Below are 18318 nucleotides of genomic sequence, written 5' to 3' on the forward strand. Positions count from 1 at the left end.
GGACATCCTGTGTGTGGGAGCTTCGTCAGCCCTTTCACCCCACGAGCTATGTTCTCTTAGAAGTTCATTAGACTCTACTGGTGTGGGAACAGAGGCAAGGAAAACATGGCCGCCATCTCGAGGCCACCAGTTGTATTTAACAGAGGTGGGACTTAAATGCAGTCTGGCATCAGAACCCTTCTTGAGGGCTGTATTAAATGTAGCAGCGTGAGAGAAAGCCATGAACTTGTTTGTGGAATAGGAGAGCAGGCAGCTCTTTTAGGAATGGTTCATGGCACTCAGGACCATGAGTCAGCACATTCCTTTCTTCCAGAAACCACGCTCTGCCGTTTGTCTCCTCTTTCCAAACCATCCCCCTGTCTCAACATCACTTTCTTTCCCTCAGTAGAAAATGTGCTCAAATATGTTTATCATCTTAGAAGAAAAGTGGATTCTGGGTTCATTCCTAGCTAGTTCCTCTTCTGTTTCTCTATTTTGGGGGGTCTCCCCGTTCCTGTTTTTTCACCTCACTCCCAAATTCTCATCTCTCCATCCCACTGAAAGAGCTATGGTGCAGGTGGCCAGCTACAGCCTGTGTTCTTTCAGTTTAGGAATGTTGTTTTGTTTTGTTTTGCTGCCCCAGGAGGTATGCTAGTTACAGCAGACAGCAGTGAGCCTAGTCCAAGAAGAGGGGATAAACAGATAAGAAGACTCAGAGCTGGCCAGATATGGCAAAGTCAGTGGCATCTCGTGCTCTGGTCCTGTATATTAGTGTCTCTCTCATCCACGTGGAACCTCTCGTGTGTCTTGTCTTTCTAAAACATTTGACACCACAGACAGACAGACCCTTCCCTTGATTTTACTATTAGCACTGCTTTACCCCACCCTCCTCCAGTCTGGTTTCCCACGGTCTCCCTTCTTGTGTGGCCTGGTGGCAGCCTTGTCCTGGCTAGTAACACTTGTCCCTTTTCTGGATACGTTTCCCTTCTTGGAGAAACCTAATCCTCACTCTCTGACTCTTTACTGATGTGTCCAAAAGGACATCTGCCTGCGGCTGGCATGTACCACCTGAGTCAAACCACCTTCCTCCCCAGCCCAAAACTGGCTTCTCCTAACCTTTTTTGATGGTGATAAGCATCTCCATCTAGCCAGTCGCAGGCAGCACAAACCCTTTGCCTTCCTTTCACCTGCTACAAGTTCTGCCACACACACTCACAGTCTCTCTCTCTCTCTCTCCCCCTCTCTTTCTGTTCCCCCACCCCATCCCCTTCAGTAGCTGAGTTATAATATAGCAGTCACCATAAGACTGTTACATTATGTCTGCCTCATAATAAATGTATACGACTGTAACGACTGTAGATGGGAAATAGTAAAATTTACATTTAATGTTGGGAATGAGTAATTTTTCAGAGGATGAGAAGAGAATATCAGAATATTTTGTGGTAAGATTGAAGAGAATATGCCTTACAGTGACAGACTGGCAAAGGGCAGTCAGAGGCTACTTGAAGGACTCTCTTTTCACATCAGGTACAAAGGTGCAACAGACTCCTACATCGAGAAAGTGATGATCTCTTCCAATGCCGAGGATGCTTTCCTCATCAAGATGCTCCTGAGACAGACGAGGCGTCCAGAGATAGGAGACAAATTCAGCAGTCGCCATGGACAAAAGGGTAAGTGGAACCCCAAGTGTTGCGTGCTGTTTCTCAGATTCTCCTGTTAGTATTAATGACTGAGGTGATTACAGTGGGCATGTTTCTCCGATCATTCACTCATTTCATTTCCTTTTGTGCCTAGAATTATAAATCAGGACACCGTACCCATCAAAGTGCATACAACAGGAGTAGTGATTCTTCTTAGGAAAGGGACATGCTTGAGCCATTCAGTGTTCTGTTGGCTCATAGAATCTCAGCTCTGGGAGGTGCCTCACAATTAAATATCCCTTGTCTCACAGATGTGATTACCCTCATTTACTTGACTTATTATCTAGACAGAACAGAATTTGACATGTTAGAAAATATCAGTATTCCGTAAAACAAAGTCCCATTCTGTATCAACTTACACATGTCACATTACTGCCTGATAGTTCTTTGACAACATAAGCTACACTCATCTGAGAAGAGGGGTCCTCAATTGAGGAAATACCTCCATAAGATCCAGCAATAAGGTATTTTCTCAATTAGTGATTGAAACGTAAGTTCTCTGCCCGTGGTGGGTGCTGCCATCCCTGGGGTGGTGGTCCTGAGTTCTGTAAGAAAGCAGGAGCAGCAAGCCAGTGAGCAGCTCCCATGCATAGCCTCTGCATCAGCTCCTGCCTTGTTTGAGTTCCTGCCCTGACTTCTATAGGGATGAGCAGTGATGTGAAAGTGTAAAGTGAATAAACCCTTTGCTCCCCGATTTGCTTTTTGGTCATGGAGTTTCATCACAGCAATAGAAAGCCTGGCTAAGACTCAGTCCCAAGTCCATTTAGTATTGTGTGAAGAACTGGAGACTGATAAGCATGGCAGAGCTTTTCTGCTAGGTTCAGTCCCACTGAAGTTACAGAAACATGACTTTCCAGTCATACGTTTAGTGAAGCCTTTCTCAGAGCAGATGCTGCGTCAGTATGAGGTAAGAGTATCTGAGTTGAGACTACCTGCAGTTCTCGATGGTGGAATGTCCTTGGGTTTACCGGAAGCACCTGTGAGTCCATACACAGCACGGACAGAGCACTGCTGTCGACCTGAACCCTAGTCAGTAAGCACCAGTAAACATGGGCCTCCGAGTGAAATGTCGGGAAGGCTTTATGTTTAACATTTCCCAAACTATCAGTATGATAGAGATCAGGCTCCCTGACAGAAGCGCCTTTGGCTCAGTTGTGTGTACAGTGGCCTTAGAGATCTGGTTGGTTTTAGCACCTCTGACATACATGTTTCTCTGCAAGCTGAAGAGTATCCTCCCGGGGTGGCTGACCTTTACTTCAGTGAGGACTTGTCTTCCTAGTTTTCCTTTTCCAGATGCCTTTTAATCCGAGGTAAGACCTTCTGATTAGCCCCCACTCCCTTGACAGCCCTGTCTTACAGTCTTGTCAGATTTATTGAAAAGCTAGGAGGAAGAAAGGGAAGCAACCAAACAGCAAAATAGGTGGCAGAGACTTAAAAGAGTAGTGAAAGACTAGGGCCCTTGAGTGAATATAAATTTACTTGCAAGCATGATATTTATCAGGTAATAAATGCACAGTATCTTGTTCTGTGTATTTATGTTTACATGTATGTATACAATAGCACATCTGTGGCAGTCGGGACAGTTTCAGGGGTCCTCTCCTTCCATCCGGTGCCTTCTGGAATTCAAACTCAGATATAGGTCGTCAGACTTGGCAACCAGCACTTTTACCTGCTGAGTCATCTCACTGGTCCACACACATGCTTTTAAAGGTTGATTTGTTGTATTCAAAGTGGAGGAGTGGGCTAATACAGTTCTGTGGTAGATGATGTCCCTCTGGAGGCCCTGTACTTGCAGCACTGCAAATAGAACAGGAGGCCGAACGTACACTGAAAGAAAGCTTGGTCGTTGCTTCTCCTGCTCCCGTGTCTCCCAGAAGCACTTTTGTCCCTTTGCACCTTCACATTTCTAGGTACTGTTTGACTACTCCTTCATTTTCCGTGTTACTTACTGATTCACTCTCAGACGGACAGGTGGGCTCAGGAACTTACACCTCTCCTCACACCCACCCCTCAGCACCCCAAATAGGACTGTGGTAATATTGGGTCATTTAATTACATAGACAGCATTTAATTCAAGATAAGTAGTCGTCTGAGTACGGCTCCTCTGTAGCATAAGTTTCTTTCTGAGTAATAATTTTCTCTCATTTATTCATTTGCTGTTCTGGGAATCGCCTGTTTGCCTTTATACTGTTCTTGCATACCATCAGCAGACTCTCGTACAGCCTTCCTCGGGATCAGTACTCTGATCTGGGGAAACACATCTCCCTTACTGAGCCCCCTCCTTCCTGCTCCAGACTGGCTTTCATCCTCGGAAGCAGAGCTTCTCAGCAGTATTAGAAGTCCAGTGTCTGGTTAGGGAGATAGCTCCACTTGTAAGGTGCCTGCCACACTATAGACAGTGGACCTGAGGCCAAATCCCCAAAACTCATGGGAAAAAAGAAAAAAACAAAAACAAAAAAACACAGGAAGGATCAGTGCACCTCTTAATCTCTACACTGAGGAAGGGGAGGAAGGACCAGAGGATCCCTGGGGTTTGCATCAGCCAGTTTGACTGAATTGTGGGTTCTACCTTCAATGAGAGACTCTGACTCAAAAATCATGGTAGAGATGAACAATGAAGACCCCTGCTGCAGAGCACACATTCTGGGGAGGCGGGGCTTTAAAATAATGCTCATGATCCAGAAGCCCACCAGTGCCAGAAGCTGCTTATGCCAAGTGCTTATTGCTTGAGCACCAAGCAGCTGTTTCACAAGGATGCTGGGTACGCACTGTAGTAATATAGTAAGGCTGCTACAGAAAGTACAACAGATTCAGGAGGCTCACAGCGGCAGAAGATTCTCTTACTATCTTGAGGCATGCCATCCAAAGGCACGGTGTTAGCAGATACAGGTTCTTCTGAGGCCTGGCTCCTTGGCTTGCAAATTGTCACCTTGCTGCATCCTCAAATGGCGTTTTCCTCTCTTTAATTGCATCCCTAGTGTTTGTCTTATAAATACACCAGGCATATTGGATTAGGGTTCATCTCTGTGATTCCATTTAACTGTAATTACTTCTTTTGTTGTTGGTTTTTTTTTTTTTGGGGGGGGGGGGGTTTGAAGGTTTTGTTTGTTTACTTTTGAGATAGTCTCACTATATAGGCTTAGCTCAATATGTAGCCCAAGCTGGCCTCAAACTCACAAAGGTCCACCAGACTCTGCCTCCTAATGCTGGGAGTAAAAGTGTGTGATCACTAAATACAGCTGCCAACCTGTTCTCCTTGTAGAATAGTTGTTCTTTAAATTATTGAGAAAAGTATCATAGGAAATAAATTTCATGAGGTCATGTATGTATAAACATGTCCTGTGCTCTGTCATCCTATCTATTGGTCTATGCTTCGTTGGGGATATTCTAGAATGAAAATTGTTTCCCTGAGGATTTTGACAGCATTACTATGTAGCTCATTCATGTAGACTGATATCACAGGATACATTGAGCTGCTTCTCTATAAGAGAGAGAGAGAGAGTGTGTGTGTGTGTGTTTATGCATGTATACATGTAGGTGCCACATTCATGTGAGCACATATGTGTAGGTGCCTCGTGTGTGGGCACGTGTGTAGGTGCCACATTCATGTGAGCACATGTGTGTAGGTGCCTTGTGTGTGTGAGCACATGTGTAGGTGCCACATGCATGTGAGCACGTGTGTAGGTGCCTCGTGTGTGTGAGCACATGTGTAGGTGCCACATGCATGTGAGCACGTGTGTATAGGTGCCATTTGCATCTGAGCATGTGTGTAAAGGTTCAAGGTTGGCATCTGGTATGATTCCTTGCTCACATTCCACCTTTTTTCTTTTTTTGTTTTTTGAAACTGGTTTCCCAGTGACCCTGAACTCATTGGTTAGGCTAGACTGGCTAACCAGTGACCTTTAGGGACCTCGGTCCCTTAACCTCTTGACTTCATCTGATCTGTGCGGCTATGCCTAGAATACTTAGTCTGGGTAACTTGTAAGTACAGAGGTTTACTTTTTACAGTTCTAGAAACTAGAAAACCCAAGGCCACGGGTCTCACATCTGTTGAAGGCTTGTTTAATTACATCATCTCTTGGTAGACAGTGAAAGGATAAAAGAGCACACAGGAGAGAGAGAACGAGCATAAAATACAATCTGTAGCCTCAGATGCTTCTGTGTTCAGTGCTTTGCTGTTCATGAGCTAGCCCCCATAGGCCTAAACACCTCCCAGCAGTCCCCCACCAGCCAACACTGGGACTGAGTTTCTCACACATATGTTTAGGGAAATAAATTCAAACCATAGGATGTCTGTGATCTGAGCAAGCAACTTGCTCTTTAGTAAAATGGGCAAGAATGGGACAGGAACCATGTCCTGGAGTTAGGCAAGGGCACCCCTGAAGAGTTTGGGCCTCAGGTTTGTGATGTCTGGTAGACTTCTAAGTAAAGGGGGCAAGTGGGTATGAGACTGGAGCCAACAAGTGGGTAGCACTAGGGATAGCAGCTGGGATCATGTGTGCTGTTTGTCCCCTGCGGTGTGGCACTTTTGGTGTGCTGATAATTACTAACATTTTATGTATAGTCTCTCCTTTTGTCTTACATATAGCTCTAGTCAGTGCTGAGACTCCTACCACACAGGGTGAGGCATTTGAGCCTCAGAGAGGATGCTTGTCCAGGAGTTTAATGCTTGCAGAACTAGATTTGACTCCAGCATGTTCTGAGTATGTTGCCTCTTCCATTAAACTGTCTGAAGGTGTCTCTTTTCTGTTCTGATACCCCATTGTCATCACCTCGGGAATTACCATTGTCCTGGAAGTTTCTCCAGAAAAAGTACAGCCTTTTCCTGAGACTATGTCTTTATAATTCTTCCAAGTCTTTTCTGTGTTTTCTTGAGAGGACTTCTCTTCAAAATTCTCATTTTTTTCCTATATAAATCTGTTGATATCTGCCATGAAAGCTGCCATACACGAATGGGTCCTGAACTGTCCAGAAGGCACACTCCCCAACTGTAGTTCCTTATGTGCCTTCTCTACTGAAATTATGAAAGTATTCCACTTCCTTCTTTAACTGATCATCTGCTAAGGCTTTAGTAGCTTGATTGATTAAAATTCAGTCCCATGAAAAATGAAGTAAAATTTGTAGCCTTCAATTCTGACCATTCTCCCAGTTGTCTGGCCAGATGTGATCTCTAAAGCCAGAAGACAGAAGATGGAGGACTGTTGGGAAGAGTGATTACAGTAGTCACACAACTCAGCTGGCAGAGCCCAGAGAGGAACTGGGTCCCACCTAGGAGAGTTAGATATTACCAAGTAAAATGAGGATACATTGGAGACTGTGGTCCACAGCACCATCTGTGTGCTTAGTAATCATTGCGAAATAGGCTAATAAAAACTCTCAGCGTTTGTGGGGTTCTGGGGTGCATGTGCCACAGCATCATTCCTGCTGTGGCTGGTTTGTTGTGGTCCAGACACATTCCAAGTTAAGAACACTGGTTAGTGGAGCTTAATTTCCACTCTTTTCAAATGTAGGCTTCTTTAGGCAATACAGCATTGGCTGCAAGTTGACCTGTAAGTCTTCTCTAGAAGAAAGCCTACAGGCACTCTGTAGACCAGGCTGGCCTTAAACTCAGAAGTCCGCCTGCCTCTGCCTCCCAAGTGCTGGGATTAAAGGCGTGCGCCACCACCGCCCAGCCTACAGGTTATTTTGAAATGAAATGTATTTACGCTCCGCCTTTAAACCCGGAGTTAAGCTCTTGGTGTTTAGGGAGTAGTATGCTCCTATAGACAGCTTGGTTGGTTTGTTTTCTGCTTTTGGTTTGGGTTTTTTGTTGGTGTTTGTTTGTTTTTAAGCTGTTGTTAGGGACTCATTTAGTACATGTACGATACACAGATTAGATTACATTTCTAATACCTCTTAAAATAGCCTCTCGAGCAGTTGGAGACAAGTTGGAGATGTCAGTTTCATAGATCATCATTGTTGATCTCTGCTCAATCATAGTCACTTCAAGGTAACAGGATAATAAATAGCTAAGTGAAGCCACTGGGGCAGGAAGTTGAGCTTGGTAGCGCTATGCTGTGCATGATCAAAGAGCTGGTGAAGAGTGAAGAGGGTGGAATGGGTGGGTTAGGTACAACAAGAGAATTCACCACAGTGTGTCCCAGCGTGATGAGCAAAGACCATGATTGGCCAGAGAAGGACCTCGGTAAGAAGCAGAAGGGTTTTCTCAGTCCCTGCAGCATTCCCCTTGGACCCTCCAAAACTGAAGTTAAGCCGGGTGTGGGGCCACAAGCCTTTAATCCCAGCACTTGCCAAGAAGAGGCAAGATGATCTCTGTGATTTCAAGGCTGATACAGTCTACAGAGCAAGTTCCAGGACAGCCACATCTACATAGTGAGACCCTGTCTAAAACAAACAAAATAAACACACACACACACACACACACACACACACACACACACACACACACACACACACACACACACACACCAAAACATCAGCAGTACCAAAAATCAGAGCTAAACAGACAGACATTGTTGCAAAAGGGAAAAGTCTTGGATGAAGATTAGAAAGAGGCCCATACACTCTCAACACCTGTTGCAGCATTTTGCAGTAAAGAAACTTCAGTCCATTCCCTATGACCGTCAGAATCTTCGTAGAGACTTGTCTTGGGACTTTGCCTGATCCCTTATGAATGCCATCAGTGAGATCACCATCAGTGAGATCATGGCCCAAAGAGCTTTGGATGAAGAATATTTGGGGAGAGCGGGCTCCTCAGTGAGGGCCTCCTCTACAGCAAAGGCCAGCGGGCCATGTGTGTTTACAGAGGAGGCAAAGTCTGCTTTGGCTTTGAGTTCTTTGAGGAGTTTTGATCTTTTCCATGTTTCGGGGTTTCACCTGGGGAGTAAGGCTATGCAAAAACTCCCTTGTTCAAATGTGAAGCCCTTCCAAAGGGGCCAGTAGAGCAGAGGAGTGGGTCTGCAGATCTGTGTGTTTTCATTTCCTGTCGTAATCAGCTTTATAGGTAAAGATTCAAAGATGGTCACATGACGCTCACTGGTGCATTCTGGAGCTGGACTTCCTTTCTGAAGTAGTAACACTTGGCATTTATAAATTTTATATAGACAGATCTCAAGCACTTTTTTTAGTCGGTGCCAAATAATATTTTCATATTGAGACTTTTCCCTCTGATAATGCCTTTATTAGATTTCATTCTTGGTCTTTTTTAATTCTTTAGGAAAAGATTACATTAGTCTAAGGAGTTAAGTTTCATCTCAGTGTCCAGGCAAAGCGAATTATTATATTTCTGGATATCCTCTTTCTGTTGCTGCCATTCACAGTGAGCAAGGAACGAGTAGACCCTTTGATGTGGAGAGGGGAAAAGCAATATATCACTCTCCTGAAAGAACATTTCTCAGTCTCTCATGTGAAAAAGGATTAGCACCTCCAACAAAGGTCCCGCAGATCACAGAACCGCAGCGATGCCAAGCAGTGTTTCTAAGGAAAAACTGTATTTGAGCAAGAGTGTTTGTCCTGGCAAACAGAAGCTTTTTAATAACTGCAAATCTGAGATAATGACATCCATTCCTTAGTGCCCCCTCCCTCCTCGGAGACCAGATAGCCAGTTAAGACGCTCAGAAGTCAACTTTGTTTTGAAGTAAAAGCATAATCGTATCTAAATACAGTTTTCACATAGTGGTTCAGCTTATTTATTTATCGTTGGCTTAGAGAGGAGAGTCTATTTATGGACAGAATTTTCTAGAATAGTTATCTTTGATTCTTGCTCGAAGCAAGTCCCATTAAAGACTGCTTGCCTCTAAAAATTATTCAGTAATTTTTAATTACTAAGTTAATTAATTGCTAAGTTAATTTATTAATATTTTGATGAAGTATATCTTAAAAGAAGTTCTGGCCTTACTATCCAGAACATTTAGCATCTTCTGTGGAGCTGCAGAGGTTGTGAGGTTAAGAAAATGTTTATTCATGTGTGCTAGAAAACCTGAGAGCGAAGCCTGCTTATTAAACAAGTAAAAGGCCAGTTTTCCCAGAATTTCATTCATTAGGTTTTTTCTGTAGTGCTTTCTTACCTGGGTGAGTGAGAAGACCTCAGCCTGGAGTAATAGTGACATGGCTGTCACCTTGTCCTCACGGCTCTTCAGGGTGTCAAAATCCACTGCCAGGCCACCTTCTCCACACTGGAGGTCTTAGGCTTCCCAGCTGCTTGATCCTGCTTGAATGTCTAAGTGGGAGAGTAGCGGGGTGACTAAGTACTGGTGGGAACTAAAGATAAGGTGCATTTTGTTCAGCATCCCTAGAGTCAAGTCAGACAGGAATTCCAGCAAGTACTAATGCTAGAGGTCCAGATTGCACCCACATAGACACCTCGTTAGACACCTCGTTGTAAGAGAAGACTTTCCTTCATTTGTTTTCTAAGAACAAGTTTTAGATCTCCTGTGGCTCACTGTAGCCTCTGCCCTTTCAGCAAATACCCAGCTAAAGCTTTGAAATTAGGGTATTTAGTGTTTTATGGCCTAGAATAAAAATCTCCCATTCTGTTTCCAAATAGTGTAGGCCAACACATTTCATTAAGTTCTTGACACATTTAGCCATGTGTATTTTGTAAAGTTCCTGTGGTGGTTGTTTTTACAATAGCTGCTTCCAGAATCACTGTAAGGGTTTCAATTAATCAGCCCTTTGTGTGCCTCAGACTATGCAAATGTATCACATCAAACCATTCAGCTGCTCATGGGAAAGCTGTGTAAAAACGCTATTGTCTTCCAGCGCCTCCTCTCATTTAGAGTGATGTTTTAATAAGAAAGCTAATCAAGTTTTCTTATGCATTATTTATCTGTTAACCTGTAAGGAAGAGCCGAGTTGCAGTTACATCAGCCAGGATGTGACAAGTGATGCACTAGATCTGGAGGTGATAGGACGATTTTTGTCTTCCTTCTTCCCCCTCTCTCCCCCTCAGAATGATTTAAGGTGGTAGAGAGGAAAAGAAAAGGTTAGTTTGATAACTGGAAGGAAGAAAGGAGGCCACCTGTGGTAGCCTCACATTTTGATGTAGAAATTTGCATTTCTGAGGCCCACAGACATGAGTTTATTGGTACTTCCTACGTGATAGGAACAGTCAAACTTCAGAGCATTCTGGCTCCTGCTTTAGCCTTATGTAGTACCATATTCATCAGCAGTAAACAGTTCCCACTAGACATGCATGTTAGAAGGCAGCTTCTTGGTAATGTGAAACGGCCAGAACAGGCTGAAGGATGCAGGTTCCGACCAGTCAGGGCAGCTGCTCGGGGCTGGCCAGTCATTAAGTTGCTTTCCTCTATAGTACTTCCTGCTGGGAGCAATTAGGTGCCTTATATAATAATAATTTCTTGCATTTAGATTTTTGTCTAAGGACCATAAAGTTGCTCTCTGGTATTAGCCCATCGGTTCTTTTAACACAGTTAATTGCCTGATGATAGATGTGCTGATTATTCCCAGTTGAAAGACTACTAAGGCTTCGTCACTTCTCCTTCCATTCCAGTCAAACACTGACTGCCCATATAGCATCTGTTAAACAGAAGAGCATCAGATTAAGGTCACCTGGTTCTTTGTTATCCTCCTTCCACTGGACTGAGATCTAAGGAGAGATGAACTCTACAGATACCATCTCACCACATTCATGAACCTCATGAACAAACATGGCACCAGTCGTGTTTGCTCCTTCACTGTCTAGACTCCAGACTCCTGGTGCCGTGTAACTGTAGGGAAAAGTCTCACTTCTTCCTGCAGTGTGACTGTGGGGAAAAGGCTCACTTCTTCCTACAGTGTGACTGTGGGGAAAAGGATGACTTCCTCCATCCTCTCAAGCAGTGTGAGACTGGAGTACTTAGTCTCCTAACAGTGAAGTATCTACCAAAGTGGATCCCAATGAGTTATGCTCTAATCAGTGTAATTTCTGTAGCCTTCCTGTGATGTGTCTTGCATCACCTAGCACATTCAACCACAGCAAGTGCAGTTACAGAAGGGTGCTAGCTTCCAACATTCGCTCGGATTGATCTATATTGGCTGTATCTGCCTGCCTAGAGTTGTGTCCTCACCTCCTTAGAGTGTGTGTCACACAGTATATCTTAGTAATACTGTGTGACAACTAATAGAAAACCACACGCTAGTCAGCCTTCAATGGGGGTGTCACCTCATAAATATCTCTCGAATTAAATATATCACTGCAGTTGTCTTGATAAAGCTCTAAAATGGTAATTCTTTTCTTTTCTTTTTTGGGTTTTTCATTTGTTTGTTTTCTTTTGAGACAGGGTCTCGGTGAGCAGCCCAGGCTGGCCTTAAATTTGAAATTCTGCTGCTCCAATACTTGCATTACTGGCATGAGCTACGACACCCTGATTTTTTTTTTTTTTTTTCTGATTTAATTTAAAGTATTCCATCACACAAATCCAGCCCACTAAAACTAATAGGTCAGTTGCCATTAATGTTAGTTATTAGAAATACATTCTAAGAAAACCAAATGATTCATAATGCCAACTGTATTTTCTGTGGACAAACCTGTTCCTACACGATTTCTGGGTTGCTCTCTGAAGCTGTAGAAATAAAGATAGCAGCTTGGTACAGGCACCTGCAGTGCCTCTGAGTGGGCTAGCACCCCATTGTAGCTTCCCTGCACTCTGTAAGTTCTCCTTCTCTGCCCTTGGAATTAGTGTCAGTGCTGGTGGAGTAATATCTCTTGGCAGGGCATCATCTGCTCCGAACTTTCCCAGCTTCTATTTTTCTTCATCGATTTCTGTTTGCTAAGAGTCCTGTGATACAGTCTGTGGCCTAATTCCAAGTTACCCCCAGCGAGTACATCAAAGTTTCTGAGCAAAATGTATTTGCATTTTGCTACCAGGAGGCTGTGCTATAAACAATGGAGTTGAGACATCAGCATGGGCCAGGGGATGAAATTTTATTTTAAAATCTGAAGTGCTGTGTAAGCATTTAAGGTATGAATCAGTGATCATTTCCCAACAGCTCCCATTAGCCATGCTTTATTTGGAACTCATCCTCTTTCCAGAGATGCAGGGGTGGGGTTAACACACTGGAGCACACTGCGTGGCATTTGCATTTGAAGCCAGCATTCAAGGAAAAGCAACTACAACTTTTAAAAGTTCTTAGTGCTGGAATGGACTCTACGCCTCTGCTCCTTGATGAAACACAGTTTTAATTTTTCACCGCAAGAAAAGAAAAGAAGCCTTCTCAGTGTGGTGAAGATTGGAATACTTCTGAACCAGAGAAATGTGGAAGGAAAGAAAAATATGGGGGAAAGTGTCTTTCTAAGGCTAAGAAAGTTCTTTACCCCTGATGGATTCAGTAAAATGCAGACTTAAAAAATCATCTGTCTAATTTGAGATTCAAGATCATCAAATTCTGTCTAAATATTTTGTTTTAACTTCTAAGCTCATTATGGTCCCTTTGTGTTAACTTGTATTAAACTCTGTCAGCTATGACTGGTCTCATAAGCACAGTCAGTGGGGCAGAATAAGTTAATTATTTACTTGTGTCACTAGTGCTCTTCATTTAATGAAATGCACAGCTGTGTTGGATCTGCAGTTGGATGTGTAGCTCCCATTGTTCGGCAAGTCAGCAGAGGGGAGAAGCCGCGGTGATGGAGAGCCCTCGCCTCTCTCCGCTGCTCTGGCTTTCTGTGTCGATTTCATGGGTCTTTTATCACTCGCTTTCTCACAAAACAAACAACACAGGCCTGTCTGCTATGGGAACCGTCTTGGCATAGAAAAGGGGGTTCAGAGGCTTGAGTCATTTTAAGTTAGCAAAGATTTAATTTTTGGCTTACAGGTGCCCTTGGTTCAGATATAACCAAAGCAATTCTATTATAGGACGGAATGAAAAAAGCTCCTTTGTGTATGTTTTTCTCCACAAGTGTCAGGAAAAGGCAGAAAATGGGGGTGGAGGGGGGGACTTCCCAAAAGTAAAGATTAATTGAGCCTGGAGGAAAATTACTAGATTCAGGTTTTAGGAATGAGCATGTCATCTTAATAGCATGATGAGGTTGAATTGGCTCAATTAAACATGTCAACTAAAACCAAGATTCCAAGTGCAAGTCTTCTGTCTTCCTGCTGTCTTCAAATCCCAGCCCGCATGTCGCTCTGCCTCACTCTGTTCTGAGATCCCCTCTCGTCCCGCACCCCCCCCCCATCCCCAGCTCCCAGCTTGTGGTGGCATGGAGGGTGGACCGCAGCCTCTCCCAGGCTGACACCAGCATCCCTGTGAGTCCTGCCTGAGAGGGTGCTGCATTTTCCCTTTATTTTTTTGTTTAAGGGCAATCTCTGAACCCTGACTCTCACAAGTCTTCACAGGCTCAACCCCTTCCTTGTAGGGTGCTGATTCCAACATGTTGCTCTTTGCTGTACAATGGTGTCCTTAGGGTACCTAGATTTCCAATTTGATCTCTTTCAAAGTAGACTTTCCAGTAACTTTCAGTCTCTGTCAGATAATTTCATTATGGATGAGATGTGGTTTTGAAGGGAAGGGACAAGTCTTATATTCTGCTTGATATGAAGTACAGCATATCAAGTAACTGTTTCTGTTATTCATACAGGAAAGCATGAATATCATGATATGATTAAAAAAAAAAAAAAAAACGTTTCAACTAAAATAAGTATCAGAGAAACTGTATGCTCTAGAATCCAACTCAGCAAGCCCTGACTGCAGTCTTGTTGGCAGCCACTGGAAACAGTGTAATGTTAACTGACACAGTTGTAACTGAGCAGGCAGCCACTGGAAACAGTGAGATGTTAACTGACACAGTTGTAACTGAGCAGGCAGACTTCTTCCTCTGTGCTTTAACTCTTCATGCCATCCAGATCATAAAGCTTTCATTTTAAAGAAGCTGGGGGGCTCTAGGGGTGCTTGTTTATCATGTCTTAGGTCATAGCTCCAACACTGCAATAATAATAACTTAGGTGGTTTGGTTTTGGTTTTTTTGAAAAAGTGGCTTAAGTTATGTAGAAGACGAAGAGGACTGAAAATCTTGGGTTTTTCAGTAGGTCCTGAAGTTGGTCCATTCACACACAGGGGAAATGAGTTTTCCATTATTACTGTGTCTGTTCTTACACTATAGTGTAAGAGCATTTGTCTCCTTACTCTGCTGTTCTGGGAAGTCTTCCAGCTCTTATATGCATTATAATTGATCACCTAAATTCTATCCCCACTCATCTTCCCAAGAAAAACAAATCAGAAGAATTAAAAACTGTTTAGCATCAAAATCTCTGAAAGCTTAGAACACTGCTTCGGTCTGCTCAGGTCTGCTACCTTAAGAGAATGTCGGTGGGGTGCTGAGCTGGAAGGCTGCTCTGCTCGGCCTCCATTCTTAGAATTCCATGTCTAATTCTGGCCTTTTGCTCTAAGAATGAATTGGCTCTTACTTTTCTTGTTGGTCTTTACAAGTTCAATCAAAGATCACTTTCTAATGTGCTGTAAGCTATAAGAATTAAAATTCCTTAGAGCAGGTTAAGCTCAGCCAAGGAAGCCCTGGCAAGGTAGCCAACCCTGCAGCCAGTGTCTGGACCTGTTAGCATTTCAGCCGTGCATAGGATTCCTTTTTTTTTTTTTTTCCTTTTAAATGATTTACTTATTTATTTTTATTTTATGTGCATTGGTGTTTTGCCTACATGTGTGGGTGTTAGATTCCTCTGGAACTGGAGTTACAGACAGTTGTGAGCTGCCATGTGGGTGCTGCGAACCGAACTCAGGTCCTCTGGAAGAGCAGCTGGTGTTGTTGACCACTGAACTCTCTCTCTCCAGCCCTACATACAGATTTGTTGTCACAGGTTTTTAAAACCACATTTTACATAATTAGTTGTATTTAATCACTCTTTGTTTGATGGTCAGAGAATTCCTGTGGTTTAGGCACAAAACCCAGCAGACCACAATCTAGCTGACAAGGAGCAGAAACTGTGGATTGAAAAACTTCCCTGACGAGAGCCGGCCCGAGACTGCCCTTTGGTCTTCATGGTGCTCAGAGAAGGTGGGCAGGCAGCCTGACAGTACCATTGTGTGTCATGTCAGCATGCCAGTCCACAGCCTACAGTGCTTTTCTGCAAGGAGAGTCATTTCTGAACTGCTTGGCTAGCAGGGTTGTTGGAAATTGCTTTTGTTGTTCTTGATGGAGACAGTGGGAAGGTTTCAGAACAGTGGGGATAGAGATAGCAGCAGGGAGACCCCAATTACGTACTGTATTCTTCCCTCCTGCCCATTTGCTTTACATGCCATAAAATCTTCTCTCCCCCAGGTGTCTGTGGCCTGATCGTCCCCCAGGAAGACATGCCGTTCTGTGATTCTGGCATCTGTCCCGACATCATAATGAACCCACACGGCTTCCCATCAAGAATGACGGTCAGTTACCTTTGGGCTTTTCAGAGGTGCTGTTCTGAAGGAAAGAAGTGGGCAGTTAGTTTAGTTACAGTGAGTGGCCCCCTGATGGATAAACGGACTCCTCATCCCCGTTACTCACTCTCCTCTGTGGCGAATGACAAGTGCTTTTGCACTTATTTCATGTGAGTGGCAGTTGTGGCCCTCAGCACAGAGAGTCCTGTGTGCTGAGCCTGCTCCATGTCTCTTGCCAGCAGTCACTTCCAGTCCTGTCATGGGCCTTGTGGCCTTGGTACTTAGCTCGGTACTTGAATTTCGATGTCTGAAAACTAGGGAATTCAGTCAGGGAAGTTAGTCACATGGGCCAGGGTTCTTCAGCAAGAGACCCCCAGTGCTGCTGTTGGTAATGATTCACTATTGGTGGTTGTGGTTGAGGCTACTTTTTTGGCACATAGGCCAAAAGGCAAGTATTCCAGGAGAACTGACCATCCGGGCAAGCACTCACCTAGTTTGTTCCCATCCGGTCCCACAGGTTGGAAAGTTAATTGAGTTGCTGGCTGGCAAGGCAGGTGTGTTAGACGGCAGGTTCCACTACGGCACTGCCTTTGGAGGGAGTAAAGTGAAGGATGTGTGTGAAGACCTCGTTCGACATGGTTACAACTACCTGGGGAAAGACTACGTCACCTCAGGCATCACAGGGTGAGTGTGCTGCTAAACACTAGAGATTGCAGGGGAGGGCCCTGAAGAAGGAGTGCTGTAAGGTATAACTTTCCAAGATTGCCTTAGTCAGAAGGAACCAAGCCTTGGGGCTTTTTTCTGATCCAAGAAAGACCACACGTAGAAAGCCAAACATTGAGGGCACCAGTTGTGTTGATAAGGCTGTCATTTAACAAGCTTGGGTTTCTATGTTGCTTTTGTGAAGTACATGAATTGCATCTGATGCAGTATTTCCCAGACTGCTAGATTTGTGCCGAGCACAGAGACAGAGTGCTTTGTCTCTTATCCTGGAGCCCAGTGTTCATACCTAATGTGTGCTAGGCATTGACAGTAAATAAAACCGCAGAGCTGGCCGTTAGGATTTGTTATTAGACGTGGAACAGTAGCAAACACAAGTTAATTTCCAGCAGGCCCTCAGTGACTGCCTGCCAAGCAGGTGGTTGTCTGGTTTGGTTTGGCTTTGAGGTTTCTGTTTTTGTTTTTGTTCTGTGTTGGCGAGGAGGATTGAATCCAGGGCTTCATGCATGCCATGACTGAGGCTCACCCTCTGCCTCTGCCTACTGATTACCCACCTGAACTCTGACCTAGTGCTGCCTATTCCTGCCCCGCTGCTCTCCACAGCCATCGTCCCTCAGACCCATGCCCTCAGACTGCTGTCTCCCAGCTAGGACACAGTCTCCATGAGAGCAGGCTGCTGTGCTGGCTCTACTGCCCAGTCTCCAGAGCTTAGCACAGGTGCTCCAGCAGTGCCTGACGGGTAAATCTGAGAACTGTCTCTCACTGCGTAAAGACAGGGGAAAGGAGAGATTGCATAAGGCATGGAGGGACAGAAGCTGTGTCATTCAGAGTGCTGTACAGAGGAAAGTACACTTACTGAATAAATCCCAAGAAGTGGTAGGTGCCCGCCCAACTCTTATTCCATTAGGAGGTAGCCATGCAGCCTGAGGTGAGGCTGGACAAGATAAGGTGAAGGGTCTAGCTGCCACCTTTAACAGACACAAGTCCATGCAATTATAGTGAATGGTGAGGTCTTGAACTCGGCTCACATAGCATGTATGATCAGATCTGCTGCTTCCGTACCCTGTAGCACATACAGGGTATGTCTCCAGGGGAGGAGACAGGGCTTAGCCGTTAAAAACTCTGGCTGCTGCTTTACAGGACCCAAGTTTGGCATCCAACACCTTCTGGTCTCCATGAGTTTCTAAACCGATGCACGTGTGCCCATGTAGGCACTCATGCGCTCACATAGAGTGATTGAGTGAGTGAGCAAGCGAGTGGGTGAGTGAGTGAGTGAGTGAACCTTTGTATTAAGACTTCAGGGTCCTGCTGCTTAACCTGCCCTTGGGCTGTGAGCCACCCAAGCACAGGTGCAGGTTGCTGAAGCATGCTCGAGGATACAGTGCTCAACTGTGGTACTACAAAGAAATGCTCCAGAGGAGAGAGCGCTTGCCCAGAATCCATTTCTGCTGAAAATCTGGATCCAGTGCTTTGTACAACAACATGCCCAGATGGTAGCGATATGGGCTTCCTTAAGTAAATCATTCTTGGGATGTTTAAAAAAATAAATTTATTTTAT

At 44.4% G+C, this 18318-nt stretch overlaps 1 protein-coding gene across 1 annotated transcript in view; it reads left to right on the plus strand.

The window, feature by feature from the left end:
- Window positions 1–18318, plus strand: part of Polr3b (RNA polymerase III subunit B) — a 97101-nt gene that overhangs the window by 67343 nt on the left and 11440 nt on the right. The window contains exons 23-25 of the mRNA XM_076919779.1: window positions 1507–1649; window positions 15946–16049; window positions 16558–16724. Coding sequence (XP_076775894.1) covers window positions 1507–1649; window positions 15946–16049; window positions 16558–16724 — 414 coding nt within the window. The remainder of the gene's footprint in view (window positions 1–1506; window positions 1650–15945; window positions 16050–16557; window positions 16725–18318) is intronic.

The sequence above is a fragment of the Arvicanthis niloticus genome, chromosome 22 (assembly GCF_011762505.2).
Source record: "Arvicanthis niloticus isolate mArvNil1 chromosome 22, mArvNil1.pat.X, whole genome shotgun sequence".
NCBI lineage: Eukaryota > Metazoa > Chordata > Mammalia > Rodentia > Muridae > Arvicanthis > Arvicanthis niloticus.